This window comes from Carcharhinus amblyrhynchos, chromosome 7 (assembly GCF_965287045.1).
Source record: "Carcharhinus amblyrhynchos chromosome 7, sCarAmb.v2.hapA, whole genome shotgun sequence".
Taxonomy (NCBI): Eukaryota; Metazoa; Chordata; class Chondrichthyes; order Carcharhiniformes; family Carcharhinidae; genus Carcharhinus; species Carcharhinus amblyrhynchos.
Genome location: NC_137330.1, coordinates 115,269,668 through 115,289,415, shown reverse-complemented (window position 1 = coordinate 115,289,415; position 19,748 = coordinate 115,269,668). Strand labels below are relative to the sequence as shown.

The 19,748-nt window shown below is 49.0% G+C and overlaps 1 protein-coding gene across 2 annotated transcripts in view; it reads right to left on the bottom strand.

Moving 5' to 3' along the window:
* The window catches only part of mocs1 (molybdenum cofactor synthesis 1), a 50,135-nt gene that overhangs the window by 13,891 nt on the left and 16,496 nt on the right, over window positions 1–19,748 (bottom strand). The window contains exons 3-10 of one of the 2 annotated variants that reach the window (XM_080192984.1): window positions 18,228–18,395; window positions 16,026–16,190; window positions 14,787–14,848; window positions 13,338–13,449; window positions 11,871–11,983; window positions 5,910–6,020; window positions 4,350–4,470; window positions 1,030–1,077 (exon numbers count right to left, since the gene is read on the bottom strand). In XM_080192984.1, the coding sequence (XP_080049110.1) occupies window positions 1,030–1,077; window positions 4,350–4,470; window positions 5,910–6,020; window positions 11,871–11,983; window positions 13,338–13,449; window positions 14,787–14,848; window positions 16,026–16,190; window positions 18,228–18,395 (900 nt within the window). Of the gene's footprint in view, window positions 1–1,014; window positions 1,078–4,349; window positions 4,471–5,909; window positions 6,021–11,870; window positions 11,984–13,337; window positions 13,450–14,786; window positions 14,849–16,025; window positions 16,191–18,227; window positions 18,396–19,748 lie in introns of both variants that reach the window. The other variant, XM_080192985.1, reaches the window with a different exon arrangement.

Genomic DNA, 19,748 nt, shown 5'->3' with positions numbered 1-19,748 from the left:
CCACAGCTTTCTGTGCAGGAAAATTCCACAGGTTCACCACCCTCTGAGTGAAGAAATTTGTCTACTCTCAGTCCTAAACGGCCCACCCCGTATCCTGAGACCGTGGCCCCCTTGCTCTCGATCCCACCTCCCCAGTCAGGAAACATAACCCCAGATACTATCTTGTCTCAAATGTTGGGGGGCAGTTGACAGCGGGCGGGAGAGTTTTCACAGAATCATAGAATCTCTACTGTACAGAAGAAGGCCCATCGAGCCTGCACCAACCACAATCCCACCCAGGCCCTCTCTCCAGAGCCCCACATATTTACCCTTCTAATCCCCCTGACACTAAGGGGCAATTTAGCATGGCCAATCCACCTAATCCACACATCTACGGAGGAAGCCAGAAGTAGGCTGACTCTACCTACCCTGCATAACTTTGGACATTCAGGGAGGGAACATTCAGGGAGAATGTGTAAGCTTCACACAGACAGTGGCCCAAGGCCGGAAATGAACCCATGTCCCTGGCACTGTGAGGCAACAGTGTGAACTACTGTGCCACCCCTTTCCATAGTCACTGACGTGCGAGTTAGGGTGGATTGGCCATGCTATTTTGATTCTCAGTGCCAGGAGGACCAGCTAGGGTAAATGCACGGGGTTATGGCAATAGGGTCTGGGTGGTGTTGTGGTTGGTACAGCCTTGATGGATCGAATGGCCACTGTATGAGTCTATGACTGGTGGTGATTTAACCTGAGGATCAGCGCATTTCAGACGAGGGGCGAGGTTGAGAAGGTGGGGCCTTCATGAATAACCTAAGCCTGTCCGGGAATTGAGCCCATGGCTGTTGGCATTGCTCTGCGCAACTAACCATCTGTCCAGCCCACTGAGCTAAACTGCAATTATCTAGAACGTATCGCTGCCAGGCTTCCAAACCAGTAAAACCCCGGAAGATCCCCTCGCACAACGACAGAACGGAGAAACAAGACAAGGAAGAGCGTGATTAAGTGCAAATGGAAAAAGTCAATCGTACGTACTGCTCCGTCACCCACCGATCAGGATCATGGGCCTGTTCTTCATCTGAGATATGTTAAACATCCCTGAAAAAGAAGAGAAGTGGTGATTAAAGAATTGAAGAACTCCAATAGCTCCTCTATCAGTCAATTAAAGTTTGTTACCCTTACCATCAGCTCAGCTGTCGATAAAATAAGCGATCATCAGTTAGCAGTTTATAACCAAGAGCTCAGCCTTTTCTAAATGAAGAATCAGACATAGGAAATAGGTGTAGGCCATTTGAGTCTGCACTGCCATTCATTTTGATCATGGTAGATCATTGAATTCATCAGGGTAGCTCGGTGGTTATCACCACTGCCTCACAGTGCCAGGGACCCGGGTTCAATTCTGGCCTCGGGTCATTATCTGCGTAGAGTTAGCACATTCTCTCCGTGGGTATCCTCCGGGCGCTCCGGTTTCCTCACAGAGTCCGATGACATGCGGGTTAGGTGGATTGACCATGCTAAATTGCCCCTCGTCAATTAAAAAGGGGCAGCCCCCAAAAAGAAGGGAACCTCCCAGAACGAAAGACAAAGTAGAAAGGAAATTTAAAACGTCAAACTAAAATGTGATTAAGGGCGTTTGTAGTACACTCCAGCCCCTGCGGTGCCCAGCGAGCATGGAAGGCATCCATAGTGCCCTCAAACACTGCGTGCTCCATCTCCAGAGATACCTGGCCGCGATGTAACCGTGAGAGAGGGGCAGCCCCCTCGGTCACCCGCTGCCTGGACCTGTTTATGGAAAGTTTTGCCAGGTCCAGTAGCAAGTTCACGAGGAATGTAAGAACATAAGAAATAGGAGCAGGAGTAGGCCATCTAGCCCCTTGAGCCTGCCCCGTCATTCAATAAGATCATGGCTGATCTGATAGTGGTTCAGCTCCACTTACCCGCCTGCTCTCCATAACCCTTAATTCCCTTATCGATCAGAAATCTATCTACCCCTGGAGGAGATCCTTATCGATCAGAAATCTATCTACCCCTGGAGGAAATCCTTATCGATCAGAAATCTATCTACCCCTGGAGGAGATCCTTATCGATCAGAAATCTATCTACCCCTGGAGGAGATCCTTATCGATCAGAAATCTATCTACCCCTGGAGGAAATCCTTATCGATCAGAAATCTATCTACCCCTGGAGGAAATCCTTATCGATCAGAAATCTATCTACCCCTGGAGGAAATCCTTATCGATCAGAAATCTATCTACCCCTGGAGGAAATCCTTATCGATCAGAAATCTATCTACCCCTGGAGGAAATCCTTATCGATCAGAAATCTATCTACCCCTGGAGGAAATCCTTATCGATCAGAAATCTATCTACCCCTGGAGGAAATCCTTATCGATCAGAAATCTATCTACCCCTGGAGGAAATCCTTATCGATCAGAAATCTATCTACCCCTGGAGGAAATCCTTATCGATCAGAAATCTATCTACCCCTGGAGGAGATCCTTATCGATCAGAAATCTATCTACCCCTGGAGGAAATCCTTATCGATCAGAAATCTATCTACCCCTGGAGGAGATCCTTATCGATCAGAAATCTATCTACCCCTGGAGGAGATCCTCCAGCTTTCCCCCCCACCGGGTGTTCATAGATCAGGAGCGTGGGACTGAAGTGCAAACAAAAGATCAATAAAACCAAGTCTTTGACAGTAAATCTGGGAAGTGTCGGTCACTGCAGAGGCCTCAAAGCCAGCTCCCCTTGCCCTCTTTCTCTCCATACAGCCGCGTGTGGGGATAGGCCCTGCTCTTGGGTCCTGTTTTATAGAACCTTGGGGTGACCCGTTTGAAAGTCCCAAATCTCTGGGCTGACAGATAAGTCTAAAATCCCTTTCAAAATAACTTAGCTTCCTTGTTTTCCAGCTCTCCCACCCAGCTTTGTGTTGGAGGTGGGCGGCTACTGTCCTGTCGCGTGGTTACGGTGCCTCTGCCAGGTCTCTGTCAGAGCTGTCTAATTGAACCCAAACCCCCTGCTCTTTCCTCATTGGCCTGCAAATAACCCCCTCCCCCACTTTCAAACATCAATCCAAGTTTCTTTTGGAAATCTCTGCAGTCTCGTTGGACTTTAATCATCCTTTTGCCAATAATTTCTGGATCAGAACAACGGGCTGCGTTTAAAAAGAAACACTAACCTCTCCCACTCCTCTTTTTTTGCTAAACTCCTCAAAGTTTAATAAAGTTTATTTATTCGTTTCACAAGTCAGCTTGCGTTAACACTGCAATGAAGTTACTGTGAAAATCCCCGAGTCGCCACACTCCGGGTACACTGAGGGAGAATTTAGCACGGCTAAAGCACCGAACCAGCAAGTTCTTTGGATTTGTGGGAGGAAACCCACGCAGACACGGGGAGAATGTGCAAACTCCACCCAGACGATGATCCAAGCCAGGAATCAAACCCAGCTCCCCTGGCGCTGTGGGGGCAGCAGCGCTAACCACCGTGCCACCGTGACAGAGAGTGGGGTTTTTGTAAAGACTAACCTGCCATTTGCCTTCCAAATTGCTGGCTGTATCTGTATGTTTAAAGTTTAGTTTATTTATTAGAGTCACAAGTGGGCTTACATTAACACTGCAATGAAGTTACTGTGAAAATCCCTTAGTTGCCACACTCCAGCGTCTGTTCGGGTACATCGAGGGAGAATTTAGCACCTAACCAGTCTTTCGGGCTGTGGGAGAAAACCGGAGTACCTGGAGGAAACCCATACAGACATGGGGAGAATGTGCAGACTCTGTGGCACAAGCCAGGAATCGAACCCGGGTCCCTGGCACTGTGAGGCAACAGTGCTGACCACTGTGCCACTCCTAGTACTGACTCCCTCGTCACTGGAAACTGTTTCTCCCTTATTTTCACCCCAGAATTGTGAATCCCTCCTTTAAATCTCACCCCACCAGGGACAACAGTTCCTCCTTAGTATAGATCACCTCCTCGTTAGTGTATTGATTAGTATCCCCGCCTGTCATACAGGGGGCCAGGGTTCAATTCCCCGCAATTTTGCGGGCAGCACGGTGGCACAGTGGTTAATACTGCTGCCTCACAGGGACCCAGGTTCAATTCCCAACTGGGGTCACTGCCTGTGTGGAGTCTGCACATTCTCCCCATGTCTGCATGGGTTTCCTTCAGGTGCTCCGGTTTCCTCCCAGAGTCCGAAAGACGTGCTGGTTAGGTACACTGGCCGTGCTAAATTCTCCCTCAGTGTACCCGAACAGGCACCGGAGTGTGGCATCCAGGGGATTTTCATAGTAACTTCATTGCAGTGTTAATGCATGCCTAATAAGTAAAATTTGTAAAGTTTATTTATTATAAGCTTGGTGTTGGCGCCCTTACCCGCGTGCTGTTTCTTCTTCCTGCCCACTGCTGCGCCGATAATCTCCAGCATGTCCTCCTCCGTGGCTCCGGAACGCAGCACATCCCTCAGGGAGACTTCCGTGTTCCCGAACAGGCAGACCTGGACACGGAAACAGAAGCGGCAGCTAAACAGTGCGACTTCCGGACAATTCCCCAGAGGCTGAGTCAGAGGAGATCTTACAGCTCTAAGTTGTCCTGCTCTCCGGAATGCCTAATTTTTTTTTTGGAAAACTTTATATTCCAGAGAGGGGGGGGGGGGGAAAAACACATGACACGTGGGCAGAATCGAGTAAAATCCGCAGTCGGAAAATGTGGGATCAGTTCTGGAAATGGAAAAGCCCGCAGTTAGAAAATTCAGGGGCTTCAAGTTAAACGCAACAGCTTTGGAAAGGAGGAAGTAAAATACAGCAGGAAACTATTAAAGGCTTAGAGCTGCCCTCATCAAGTGGAACCCTATAAAGCAAGGAGGGGTGCGGCCAAGGTGAGGGCTGGGGAACAGCGGAAGCTTCAACTATCGTTTTCCAATCTTCACTGGCCACAGGCACTCAGCCTGAAGACTGGAGGGAGGGTCATTAACATTTATATCAATGGTAAAAAAATCACCGGTCCCAGAACCAGTGTTGTTTACCATTGATATACGTGGTATACCGAGGCAGCACGGTAGCACAGTGGTTAGCACTGCTGCTTCACAGCTCCAGGGTCCTGGGTTCGGTTCCCGGCTCGGGTCACTGTCTGTGCGGAGTTTGCACATTCTCCTCATGTCTGCGTGGGTTTCCTCCGGGTGCTCTGGTTTCCTCCCACAATCCAAAGATGTGCGGGTTAGGTTGATTGGCCTTGCTAAGAAATTGCCCCTTAGTGTCCAGGGATGCGTAGGTTAGTGGGTGTGTCCAGGGATGCGTAGGTTAGTGGGTATGTCGGGATACGGGGATAGGACCTGGGTGGGACTGTGTTCGGTGCAGACTCGATGGGCCGAAGGGCCTCTTTCAGCACTGTAGCATTCTATGATTCTATGACCCATCCTAGCGGATTCCAGCTCTTTTTTCCATGAATTCACGGGACATGGATTCACAATTTCCTTCCCTAAATGAACCATTTGGATTTTTTTCCGACAATCGACAATGGTTTCACGGTCATCAGTAGATTCTTAATCACAGATATTTTATTGCGTTCAAATTTCACCATTTGCCGTGGTGGGATTCGAACCCAGGTCCCCAGATCATTAGCTGAGTTTCTGGATGAATAACCTAGTGATATTACCACAAGGCTATCGCCTCCCACTTTCCACCCATCTCCAGTCTGAGTAGCGACCGGTGACACTGTTGTCTGTTGGGCAGCCAGATCCCGTGACTTTGCAATTCCTCATGATCGAAATACTCCACCCTGGAACACCTCCAGATGGGGGGTGGGGCAGTGGCGGAGGGCGGTGGGGGTTGGGGGGGCAGTTGTGGGGGGTGGAATAGGCGCTGATCCACCGCAGGTGTCGGCCTGCAGAGGGAGGGCAACCTCAAAATTAAGGCCCACTGCCTCCAGCCCCCTTACCTTCAGGTTGCCATCGGCAGTGATCCTCAGTCGATTGCAAGAGCCGCAGAAATGTTCGGACATGGAAGTGATGAATCCAATCCGGCCCTGGAAGCCGGGCACCTGATAAGCCTGAAAGAAAAGGCCAGGAGGTGAATTCTCACCGAACAACCAAAAAACATTCCCGAGTGTCAGGTCCTCTTATATTTTTGCTTTCAAGGCTCTCCCTCCCTTCTAGCTCATCCGTAGACAGGGAGAACGTCGCGCGGTGAAGTCAAAAAGTCAAAAAGGCCCATTGAAAGTGCACTGACAATATCTACCACTAGAGGCACACTAATCCCATTTTCCTGTACTTATCCCATCTCCTTGAATCTTATGATATTTCAAGAGCACATCCAAATATTTTTGAAAGGCTTTTTATTTCATTTATTATCACATCCATTGGGATACAGTGAAAAGTACTGTTTCTTGTGCACTGTGCAGACAAAGCATGCTGTACAACGGAGAAAGACAGAGTGCGGAATGTTGTGTTACAGCCATACCTAGGGTTAAAGAAAGATCAACTTAATATGAGGTTGGTCCATTCACAAGTCTGACAGCAGCAGGGAAGAAGCTGTTCTTGAGTTGATTGTTATGTGACCTCAGACTTTTTCCCGACGGAAGAAGGTGGAAGAGAGAATGTTTGGGGTTAGGGTTAGGGTCACCCTAGCTATGACTGTAACACTACATTCTGCACCCTCTCCTTCTCTATGTACGGTATGCTTTGTCTGTATAGTGCACAAGAAACAACACTTTTCACTGTATCCCAATAGATGCGATATTAAATGAAATCAAAAGCCTTTCAAAAATACTCGGATGACTCTTGAAATACCGTAACGTTCAAGGAGATGGGATAAGTGCTGGAAAATGGGAATACTGCGCCATCTTCCCAGGTGGTGCATTCCAAATTCCCATCATCCTCTGGCAGGGGTGGAGGGAGTGGGGGTAGAGAGAGAGGGAGAGAGCTGCGACCCCTGGATAAACACCTGGGTAAACTCAGTAAAAAACAAAATCAGTTTGTATTGTGATTAATTGACTTTGGGACGAGACTGTCTGAAAGTTGAACAGTTACCTTAAATAATAAGCCCACAATCATTCACACAGTCCACAAGAGTGCCACTTTACAAGTTTTGACTGCTGTTCCTTTAATTCTGAGTTTTTATTTTTAGGTTCTCTTGCTGAACCTTGAAGGCTGATATTGTTGTGGGCAAGAAGTGAGCTCCCAGCACAGCGGCGAGGTTTTTTAAATTCAACGCACATTTCCCCAGCCTCAGAAACTGCATCTGGCAGCACGCTTTGCTCAGCGTGGGACTCACACAGATCTATCGGCAGGTTAAGTGGACAATCTAGCTACAACGCACAGCCGAGCGAGCGCTGCACTGCCGGAGGCAAACGGCACGGCTCCGATTTGACACGAGGAGTTAAGCCAAAATCTCTCTCTCTCTCTGCAAAAGCAATGGCTGATGTGTATATTAAATCCTTGGCCAGCAAAAATAGACAGGATGAAGTGTTGGCGTTAAGAGACCTTTTAAATTAGCTTATTTCAGATGCTGACAGCCCTGTAGTAGCAGAATAGCTCACTTCCATCAGTCTAGCCCAAATCTAGAGGTGGAAGCTAAAAGAGTTTTATTATACAAAGGAATTACTGTGGTCTTGAACTAAGAGTCTCCCCTCATTAATATTCAACTTGTTTAGAAGATTTGAGAGAGGTGAAAGCTTGCTGATTGGATTGTGGGTTTTTTTTTGAGTTTGACCCTCTTTTGAACAAGTCCAGTACTCAGAACCACAGTGGGCGGAAGGCCATCAAACAGTGACAAGACAGAGTACAGGAATGAGACAGACAAGCTGGTGAACTGGTGCAATGACAATAATCTCTCCCTCAATGTCAACAAAATGAAGGAGGTTGTCATCAACTTCAGGAAGCTTGGTGGAAAACATGCCCCTGTCTACATCAACAGGGACGAAGTAGAAATGGTCGAGAGCTTCAAGATTTTAGATGTCCAGATCACCAACAACCTGTCCTGGTCCCCCCCATGCCGACACTATAGTTAAGAAAGTCCACCAACACCTCTACTTTCTCAGAAGACTAAGGAAATTTAGCATTTCAGCTATGACTCTCACCAACGTTTACAGATGCACCACGGAAAGCATTCTTTCTGGTTGTATCACAGCTTGGTATGGCTCCTGCTCTGCCCAAGGCTGCAAGAAACTATGAAGGGTTGTGAATGTAGCCCAATCCATCACACAAACCAGCCTCCCATCCACTGACACTGTCTACACTTCCCGCTTCTTCGGGAAGCAGCCAGCATAACTAAGGACCCCACGCACCCCGGACATTCTCTCTTCCACCTTCTTCCGTCAGGGGAGAGTTATAAAAGTCTGAGGTCACGTACCGACCAACTCAAGAACAGCTTCTTCCCTGCTGCCATCAGACATTTGAATGGACCTACCTCGCATTAAGTTGATCTTTCTCTACACCCTAGCTATGACAGTAACAATTCATCCTGCAGTCACTCCTTTCCTTCTCTATGAACAGTATGCTTTGTCTGTATAGTGCGCAAGAGACAATGCTGTTCACAGTGTACTAATACATGTGACAAAAAAAATCAAACCTAGCCTGAATCTAAAGGAGGAAGCCATAAGAGTTTTATTGCACAAAGTAATTTATTTGCCCTTGAGATAAGAGTCTCCCCTCATTAATAACCAACTAGTTTAGAAGATTAGAGAGAGGTGAAAGCTTGCTCGTTGGATTTATGGTTCTTTTGAGTTTGACCCTCTTTCGAACAAGTCCAGAAATCAGAACCACACTGTGCAGAAGGATATAAGAACGTAAGAAATAGGAGCAGGAGTAGGCCATCTAGCCCTTCGAGCCTGCCCCGCCATTCAATAAGATCATGGCTGATCTGTCATGGCTCAGTTCCACTTTCCCGCCAGAACTGGCCACTGCCCGAGGGAGCGAGAGCAGGTGTCGGAACGGAAGGAATGGAACTGGCTCAGAATCTGCACCCAACCTGGTGATGGGATAAGGATGGAATAATCAAAACGCAACGGGGAGATGGAGCAGGCAGTGGGGCCTGGTGCCTCAGGAATGGGTTACAATGGGTCTTGTAGCAGGCAGTAAGTGGTACTCTAGTGACTTTGCTCACACTATTTACTGTCAGTTGTTGTGAAATAAAAGGTGAAAAAAAAGTCCTGCATTTACACAGCGCCTTTCATGCTCCAATGTGATTCCTGGCCAATTAAACACTTTTGATTTAAGTTTTAAGTTATTTATTAGTGTCACAAGTCGGCTTACATTAACACTGCATTGAAATGACTGTGAAAATCCCCTAGTCGCCACACTCCGGCTCCTGTTCGGGTACACCGAGGAAGAATTTAGCATGGCCAACGCACCTAACCAGCACATCGCGGGAGGAAACCGGAGCACCCGGAGGAAACCCACGCAGACACGGGGAGAATGTGCAAACTCTGCACAGACAGTGACCCAAGCCAGGAATCAAACCTGGGTCCCTAGCGCTGTGAGGCAGCAGTGCTAACCACTGTGTCAATGTACCGTCTCCAGTTATGAAGCTTGACTGGAGAAGTTGGGACTGTTTTTCCTCAGAGGAAAGGTAACAGAGGAGATCTGACAGAATCATAGAATCCCTACAGTGCCGGAGGACAACATCCATCTCATTGAGTCTGCACTGACAACAATCCCACCAAGGCCCTATCCCAATAACCCCACACATTCACCCTAACTAATCCCCCTGACACTAAGGGGCAATTTAGCATGGCCAATTCATCTAACCCACACATCTTTGGACTGTGGGAGGAAACCGGCGCATCCGGAGGAAACCCACGCAGACACGGGGAGAACATGCAGACTCCACAGTGACTCAAGTCAGGAATCGAACGGGTCCCTGGCGCTGTGAGACAGCAGAGCTAACCAACTGATAGAACTGTTCACAATTGTGAGGGTTTGAGGTGGAGTAGATCAGAAGGAATTGTTCCCATCGGTTGGAAGGATTGAGAACCAGATGAAACCAGATTGAAGATAAAACACCGCGGACGCTGGAATCAGAAGCAAAAACAGAAAATGCCGGAAAACTTTGGCAGATCTGACAGCAGCAGCACGATGGCACAGTGGTTAGCACTGCTGCCTCACAGCGTCAGGGACTCGGGTTCAATTCCCAGCTTGGGTCACTATCTGTGCAGAGTTTGCACATTCTCGCCGCGTCTGCTTGGGTTTTTTCCGACTGCTCTGGTTTCCTCCCACAGTCTGAACGACGTGCTGATTAGGTGCATGCTAAATTCTCCCTCAGTGTACCTGAACAGGCACCAGAGTGTGGCAACTAGGGGATTTTCACAATAACTTCATTGCAGTGTTAATGTAAGCCTACTCGTGACCAATAAATAAACTCTTAAGTATCCGTGGAGAGAGAATGTTTCGAGCCTGGATGACCCTTCGACAGATTTAAAGTGATGGGTAAGAGAAGCAGTGGCAACACAAGGAAAACACGCCTTTCAAGCAACGAGTGGTTGGGATCTGGACGGCACTGTGTGGCGGAGGCAGATTCAATCGAGGCTTTGATGTGGAGGTTGGGTTATCCGATACAGAAGAATAGATAAGGTTACTGGGAAAAGGTGGGGAGTGGCATTAGGTCAATGGCTTCTTCAGAGGGTCAACACAGACAACTCCTGAGCTGCAACCTCTCTGATCCGATTGTTTTAACACTGTCATCGTAAGTTATTCATTCATGGGATGTGGGCATTCATGTGGCTGGACTCACATTTACCATACATCCCTCATCACCCTTGAGCCGAGCGACTTGTCTAACTCCCATTTAAGAGTCCACCACTCTGGTGTCACATGTAGGCCAGACCAGGTAAGGACAGCAGATTTCCTTGCCTACAGGACATCGGTGAATCAGATGGGCCTTTCCAACAATGGTTTCACGGTCATCAGTATACTTCTAATTCCAGATTTCTGTCTATTGAATTCAAATTCCAACATCTGCTGCGGCGGGATTCGAACCTGCATCTCTCGAGCTGGATTATTGACTGGGTTAATAGTCCAGTGACCACACCACTGCGCCATTAGCTCCCCCCAACTTAGGAAAAATGGCAGCAAATGTGTTCACTGTGAGCTCCTATAAACAGCACCGCGATAAAGTGGACAGACTATCCGGTCATTTCAGCTGGTTGAGGGTTAAACATCGGTGAGGGTGTCAGGGACAACCTCCCTGCGCCACACCAAATTAACACAGTGGGATTCAGCCCGTCCACTGAGAGGCCTTATCATCTCTAACATGCTCCTCCGACATTGCAGCACTCCTTCAGTGCTGCACTGGAGTGCTCGGACCTGAATCCACACCCTTAGCTCATAAGATTTAGGAGCAGAATTTGGCCATTCAGCCCATCGAGTCCACTTTGCCATTCGATCATGGCTGATATGCTCCTCATCCCCATTCTCCTGCCTTCTCCCCATAACCCTTCAACCCATTCCCAATTAAAAATCTGTTTAGCTCCTCTTTAACTGTACTCACTGTCCCAGCATCCACCACACTTTGGGGTAGCGAATTCCACAGACTCACAACCCTTTGGGAGAAGTAGTTTCTCCTCAATTCTTGCTACTTCTTATCTTAAGACTATGATCCTTGGTCCTAGAATGCTCCACCAGAGGAAGCATCCCCTTCGTGTCGACTTTATCCATACCTTTTATCACCATTGTATACCTCAATTTGATCTCCCCTCATTCTTCTAAATGCCAGAGAGTATAGGCCTAAACCCTTCTGACTTGAAAGATCACCCACTGAGGCAAGATGGACAGGTTAATGATTGTTTAACATGGGAAATAATGCAAACTAGATATCACAATGGAGGAAATCAAACTTGGGGAGGTCTCCATCACTTGGAGCCTGCCCAGTTGACCTTCCTTCCCACCTGCAGTTATGGAGTTACCTTTGCGGTGTCGCAGGCTCCTGATGGCAATTTCTCCAGTTCAGGCCACCTCTGCCTGATGGTGCCCAACATCTCCTGGTAGCTCACCAGCTTCTTAAAATTCCACTTGTTACCTAGCGCCAAGCGTCAAAAAAAAGAACAAGGTCAGGTTTGACTGGAATCTGGGACCCATCTCCCGACTTAAAGGTTTAGTACGACTTGCTCGATCTCGGTGTCTGGTTTATAAACCAAACCTCACGTGTTGGTCTTTTATATAAAACTGCCTCGGCACAGTGGGTTAGCACTGCTGCCTCACAGAGCCAGGAACCTGGACTTGATTCCCCGCTTGGGTCTGTGCAGAGTCTGCACATTCTCTGCGTGGGTTTCCTCCGGGTGCTCCGGTTTCCTCCCACAATCTTAAAGACATGCAGGTTAGGTGCGTTGGCCATACTAAATGGGTGGCACGGTGGCACAGTGGTTAGCACTGCTGCTTCACAGCTCCAGGGTCCTAGGTTCGATTCCCACTGGCAGAGACCAGTGAGGCTCGGGTCACTGTCTGTGCGGAGTTTGCACACTCTCCTCGTGTCTGCCTGGGTTTCCTCCAGGTGCTCCAGTTTCCTCCCACAGTCCAAAGATGTGCGGGTTAGGTTGATTGGCCATTGTAAAGTTGCCCCTTAGTGTCCTAAGATGCGTAGGTTAGAGGGATTAGCGGGTAAAACATGTGGGGATATGGGGGTAGGGCCTGGGTGGGATTGTAGTCAGTGCAGACTTGATGGGCCGAAGGGCCTCTTTCTACATTGTAGGGATCTATGATTAAACTCTCCCTCAGTGTGGCCAAACAGGCTCCAGAGTGTGGCGACTGCGGGATTTTGACAGTAACTTCATTGCAGTGTTAATGCAAACCGATTTCTGATGCTAATAAATAAACTTTAAAAATTTGCTGAACCGAATCAATGGATCAAATGGCCTACTTCTGCTTCTACATCTTATCCTACAGTGGGCTAGGGGATCAAGGTGCTGCCCGAGACCCTCACATCTTATAGAGGTTTCCTTCTGGGCTGGCCAGTCTCTGCCAGTGGGTCACCCTGAGGCGTCTAATTAAGCCTCAATGTTAGGGAGGGAGACACCTTCCTTGGCTCTGTTTCTTACTTATTCCCACTGGGAAGAGTGTGTGCCTCCAAACTAGAGGAATGGGGGAGGGAGGAAAGAGAGAGAGAGGAGGGAAAAATGAGATGGGCCTGTTAAATAGCTATAAAAACTGGGAAAATCGGAATATCGATGGTCCAAGCACAATGCCAACGGGATAACACAGTCTTCCCGGACTCTGGGAAGAATTTGCCAATTCATGGGAGAGTGTCAGGGAGATGTTCCCCATCATCAACCTCAGCTGGCACTTCAACCAGGAGCACTGCACCAGCTCCAGCGATGTAGTCCGGTGCAGTGCTCGGCAACCCCCCTTGAATAATATTGAGTCTGACGCACACGTACCGTCAAAGGGCATGTACTCAATAAACCGCACGTCCAAATGCTTGTTCTCTGTCAGCTTCACAAAGTCCAGGAGCTCATCCTCGTTCAGACCCCTCATCACCACACAGTTCACCTGAGCAAAAGGTTAAAGAGCAGAGGTCAATCACTCTGGATTTTGATGGGGGGGAGATCAATTGCTGGCAGCCATTGCCTTTAACCATTCTTCAGATCTAATAACATACACAGGGCCAATCTGCCCCCTCGTGTGGTTAAAAAGTCCCACGAGCGAGGGCGTTCTTGCCAGAGTCTAGACCAATATTTAACCAAAACAAAACTGAACAAAGAACAGGACAGCACAGGAACAGGGCCCTTCTGCCCTCCAAGCCTGTGTCGATCACACTGTCCCATCGAGACTAACTGCCCTGTATCCTTCTATTCCCTGTCTGTGTCTATCCAGATACGTGGATAGAGTGGTTAGAACTGCTGCTTCACAGCTCCAGGGACCCGGGTTCGAATCCCAGCTTGGGTCACTGTCTGTACGGAGTTTGCACATTCTCCCCATATCTGCGTGGGTTTCCTCCGGTTTCCTCCCACAGTCCAAAGATGTGCGGATTAGGTTGACTGACCATGCCAAAAATTGCCCCTTAGTGTCCTGAGATGTGTAGGTTAGAGGGATTAGTGGCTAAACATGTAGGGATATGGGGGTAGGGTCTGGGTGGGATTGTGGTCAGTGCAGACTCAATGGGCCGAATGGCCTCTTTCTGTGCTGTAGGGTTTCTATGTTTCTAAGTCTTCAATGTGGCTAATGTATTTGCCTCAACCACCTCACTTGGCAGTGCATTCCAGGCCCCCACCACCCTCTGCGTAAAAAAACAAACCCCCCCCCCCACACATCTCCACTGAACACTAACCCCCCTCACCTTATCTTGAACTTGTGCCCCCTTGTCATTTCTGCCCTGGGAAAAAGCTTCCTGCTGTTCACCCCGTCTGTATTGCTCATAATTTTATAAATTTTGATCAGGTCGCCCCTCAGCCTCCGTCTTTCCAGGGGGGGACACGGATTTTCGGGGGGCTGGGGGAGGGGAAGTGAGAGAACTCTGAGGCTCATGAAACCAAATCACTTCTGCCGTGACCTTTACCACGATGATTCTGTTAAACCTGTTGCTGTGTCTGCGATGTATACGTTATGGTATAGTTAACATTAATTATAAATATTGTATAAACAGCACAAAATCCCAATCCATAAACCATACATTTATTAAAAGCCAGGAGAAAAGCAGCAGTGCCCGATTTAGCCTCACCACCGGGTAACTACAGACAATAATCACCAGCTCAGTGGTTAATTAGTGCCAACTCATTTCCAATCTTTGACAGATTGAAGTTGAAAAGGGCAAAGTTCAGAGTGCACAGCCCCAACAAGACTGATAGAGAGGGTAAGCGCAGATAATGTTAGGAGCCGAAAACACTTACCTTCACTGGACTGTAACCCAGGTCGATAGCTTTGTGAATACCTTCCATCACCTTGTGAAAACCTGAGTTTAATAAAGAGAGATTGCTAGTTAGTTAATGGAAACAGCAAAGAAGAGGTTGCGCCTTCATAGCATTGCCCCTTCAGCTGAAGGAACAGTGCTCCAAAAGCTCGTGCTACCAAATAAACCTGATAAACTTTAACCTGGTGTGTTGTGAGACTCCTTACTGTGCCCACCCCCAGTCCAACACCAGCATCTCCACATCACGTACTCAGACTGTCACTGCTGGGCTTACACCACCATCGTGTGGCAGCTGCTTATAACTTCAGTACCATTTCTGGGAAAAAGGGCTGCGAGAAAGCGTCCAAAAATTCAAGTTCCTGAAAGTACGATTGTCAAAATGAATAATCACTAACCGTTTAGGGATCAAGGTTAGTTCAGCTATGGGGACTTGAGAAGCTGGAATCTAACCGAGGGGGTGAATAATACAAGGATCGTCAGAAGCTTTTTCCCAGGGTGGAAGAGTCAATTACTGAGGGGCACAGGTTTAAGGTGCGAGGGGTAAGGTTTAAAGGAGATGTACGAGGCAGGTTTCTTACACAGAGGGTGGTGGGTGCCTGGAACTCGCTGCCAGGGGAGGTAGTGGAAGCGGATACGATAGTGACTTTTAAGGGCCGTCTTGACAAGTACATGAATAGGATGGGAATATAGGGATGCAGTCCCCGGAAGGGTAGGGGGTTTTAGTTAAGTCGGGCAGCATGGTTGGTGCAGGTTTGGAGGGGTGAAGGGCCTGTTGCTGTGCTGTAATTTTCTTTGTTCTCTGATCATCGTGCCACTGTGCCAGATTTATTTAGCATCATTAAAGGGCGTTGCAGTGACAGCGTTTTGCTTTTTTACCCAGTTTTAACATTCGGAGCCAACTGGGGCAAAACTCAGTACAGGAAACGGCTTCACTCCCTTTGATTCTGCAGTAGCGTTGGGGCCTTATCTCCCCCGGATTACACTTGTCCTGACGTGCTCTGAACGCTAACCTGGGGTCACAGGGCCCCGTTGGAATAAAAGGATAGAGGGTAACAGAAGGACCGGTGAGTTCGCGGGGGCCTTATCGCGATCTCAGGAAGCCCCGTGACACCGGAAACACTTCCAGCAATCCTGCCGTGTAGGAAATGGAGTGGGCAAACTGCAAAGGTAGGAGGGGGAAGAGGGAAGGGTGGAGGTTTTGGGGGGGGGGGGTCTGTACCTCTCCTTCGGGTGATGAACTCAAACTTCTCGGGCACCAGGGTGTCCAGGCTGACGTTGAGCAGATTCAGACCAGCTTCCTTCAGGCTGGGCAGTAGCCGGGCAAGGTTGATGCCGTTGGTGGTGACAGCGATAGTTTTCAACTTCTCCAGTTTCCGGAGTTCAGCTGTTCGGAGGCGAGGAGGGGAAGGAGCGGAGGGGAGGGAGGGAGGAGCGGAGGGGAGGGAGGGAGGAGCGGGGGGGAGGGAAGGACCGGAGGGAAGGGAGGGGGAGCAGAAGGGAGGAGGAAGGAGTGGGAGGGGGAAGAGGGTAAAGGGGGAGAAGAGGGGAAGGGGGAAGAAGGGAGGGGGGCAATAAACACAGCCATGAGAACAGACAGATAACGACCAGTTAATGAAGCAACCCCTTCTTAAACAACTTGCATTGACGTAGCGCCTTCACTGTAAAGTGCCACAACAGCGTCTCACCTAAATCTGACACTGAGCCACGAGAGGGGAACGCTGAACCGGTAACCAAAAACTGAGCTTTTACGGGAGGGATAAAGGGTGGAGGGTTCTATTTGATAGAGGAGTTCAAAGCCACACAGGGGCTGGACAGAGTCGATGGGGAGGATCTGTGGAGGGAGGATTGAGAATGAGGGGGCAGGCATTGAAATGGAAACAGGAGGAGAAACCTTGTCCACACAACGGGATGGCTGGGATCGGGAATTCACGGCCCGAGAGGGTGGGGCAAAAGAGTTCAATTAAACGCAGAGTCTGTTATTATCTGTAAAGGAAGAACGAGCAGGGCTATGGGAAGAAGGCGGGGGGGGGGGGGCGAGCGGCACTCAATGAACTGCTCACTCAGAGGGGCAGCACAGAAAGAGGGCCGAATGGCCTCTCAGCTGTAATTCTGAAAAGAGAGGGGATTATGGAGAGAACACAAGGCTGATAATGGAGTGTTGAACACCAGCGACCGGAGTAGCACAGATACACATTCGACCACATGTTCAGATGGGGGATTTTATTTTTATTCAGTAATGGGTTTCCTCCGGGTACTCCACAGCCTCCTGTGGCAAAGAGCTCCACAGTCTCTGGCTGAAGAAATTCTCATCTGTTTTAAAGGATCGTCCCTTTAGCCTGAGATTGTGCCCTCTGGTTCTAGTCTCTCCCCTTAGTGGAAACATCCTCTCCACATCCACTGTATCCAGGCCTCGCAGTATCCTGTAAGTTTCAATAAGATCCTCCCTCATCCTTCTAAATTCCAATGAGTCCAGGCCCAAAGTCCTCAACCGTTCCTCATACGACAAACTCTTGATTCCCGGGATTATTCTTGTGAACCTTCTCTGGACCCTTTCCGAGGTCAGCACATCCTTCCTTAGATATGGGGCCCAAAACTGCTCACAATACGCCAAATGGGGTCTGACCAGAGCCTTATACAGCCTCAGGAGGACATCCCTGCTCTTGTATTCCAGCCATCTCGACATGAATGCTAACTTGCATTTGCCTTCCTAACTGCCGACTGAACCTCCTTATAGCTTAAAAAAAAAGACAAGGAGATTCCACATCTTTTCACAATCTCATCCCAATTGTCCTTTACAGCCAATGGGGGGGGGGATGGCCGAGTGGTATTATCACTAGACCATTAATCCAGAAACAGCAAATGTTCTGAGGACCCCGGTTCAAATCCCACCACGGCAGAGGGCAAAATTTGAATTCAGTATAAGAGAAAGAATCTACTGATGACCATGAAACTGTTGTTGGAAAAACCCATTTGGTTCACTAATGTCCTTTAGGGAAGGAAATCTGCCGTCCTTACCAGGTCTGGCCTACATGCGACTCCAGAGCCACAGCAACATGGCTGACTCTCAACTGCCCTCAGGCAAGTAGGGATGGGCAATGGTGACGCCCGTGTCTCACGAATGAATAAAAAAGTTTAGCTGTAATTGCAGTTCAGGAAACCGGCTTTAAGGCAGAGACAGATAGGTCCTTGATTAATCAGGGGTTATGGGGGAAAGGCAGGAGAATGGGGATGAGAAAAATATCCGCCATGATTGAATGGTGGAGCAGACTCGATGGGCCGAGTGGCCTAATTCTGCCCCGATGTCTTACAGTATGTTTGAGACTGGGGCCTAACGAGGATAATTCTGCAAATCTTACTCTCAGGAACAGCGGGATTGCACCGTAACACTAGCTGCACCATTCGAAGGCACGCCTCAGCTTACCGACTATACGGACCACGTCGGGCCTGATGAGGGGTTCGCCTCCTGTCAGTCGGATTTTGTCCACTCCTTCGCTCACAAAGAGCCCAGCCAGGGCAACGATCTCCTCGGAGGTGAGCAGCTGCGATTTAGGAGTGAGCTTCACCCCTTCCTCGGGCATGCAGTACTGACCTGCAGTGGGGGGGGGGGGGAAACCTGGAAGATTAGCTGGAAGATTCGTCACCGATGACTCAGGAAAGGGGGAGGGCGGAGTGGGAGTGCATCCTCCGACCGAGCCAGGGCAAAAAGAAAAATCAAAGCAGCAGCACGGGAGAGAACGTGGGTGGGTCTGGAGAAAGGTGGAATTACAGGGCACAAGAAGGCAGGATCGCGGCCCGTTCTACCCGGATCACCCCTCCGACACGGCTATCCGAACATCCGACAGATGCAAAATACCGTGGGCGCTGGAATCTGAAACGTCAGAAAAATGCTGGAAAATCTCAGCGGGTCTGACAGCATCTGTGGAGCAGGAATAAGGCCAACGTTCCGCCGACCCTTTGTCAGAGCAATCGACAATGGTTTCGCGGTCTCTCGGCTCTGACGAAGGGTTGTCCAGACTCCAAACGCTGGCTCCGTTCTCTTCTCCACAGATGCTGTCAGACCCGCTGAGATTTTCCAGCATTAATCTGTGTCTGTCCAAATGCACTGTTGGTTCGTACTGTTTAGTCGATGCACACAGGGCCTGGTGGCCCAGTGAGGTTCAGTGTCTGTGGAACTGTGCTCCAGTGAGAGTCAATCCCAATATTCAATCCACAGGGACACAAACTTGGCCTTGAACTTTTAAGCGCGAGGGCGAAACATCCACGTGGCCCGTTTCCAGGCTGTAAGTTCAATGTTTTGTCATCAGATTTTTCACGGGCATGTGATGGGATTTTCTTTGTTGAGAAAAGCACTCAGAGTGACAGACAGAACTTTCCTTATATCTCCGTTACCAGAGTTCAGAATCCGGCCCACTCGGGCACAGGGCCCTCGGGCCTGCTCCGGCCCATTCAATGGCTAATCAGATTCTGGCCGCAGCTCCGATTCCCCTCCTATCCCCTTGTACCCTTTAAAAATATATCTAACACAGCCTCAGTGATCCAGCCTCCCCTGATCTCTGGCGCTCTCCAAACTCGGAGAGAAACGGAAACCAGAGCAGGCAACTCAGCCCTTCAAACCTGTTCCACCATTCGTGGCAGATCGTCCAACTCCATAGCCTAATCCCATCTTCCCCCAATAGGCGTAGACAAAGGTCATACGTAGAGGAACGCACTCATAATGTTAAAATGGCGGCGTGGGCTTGTTGGGCCGAAGGGCCTGTTTCCCATGCTGTGTTGTTCTTTGATTCCCTTCTTCCCAGGAGCGATATCTCACTGCTCCTTGAAAACATTCCACGATTTTTCACAGAACCGTAGAATCCCTACAGTGCAGAAAGGCCATTCAGCCCATCGAGTCTGCGTCAACCATAACTCCACCCAGCCCCTATTTCCATAACCCCAAATATCT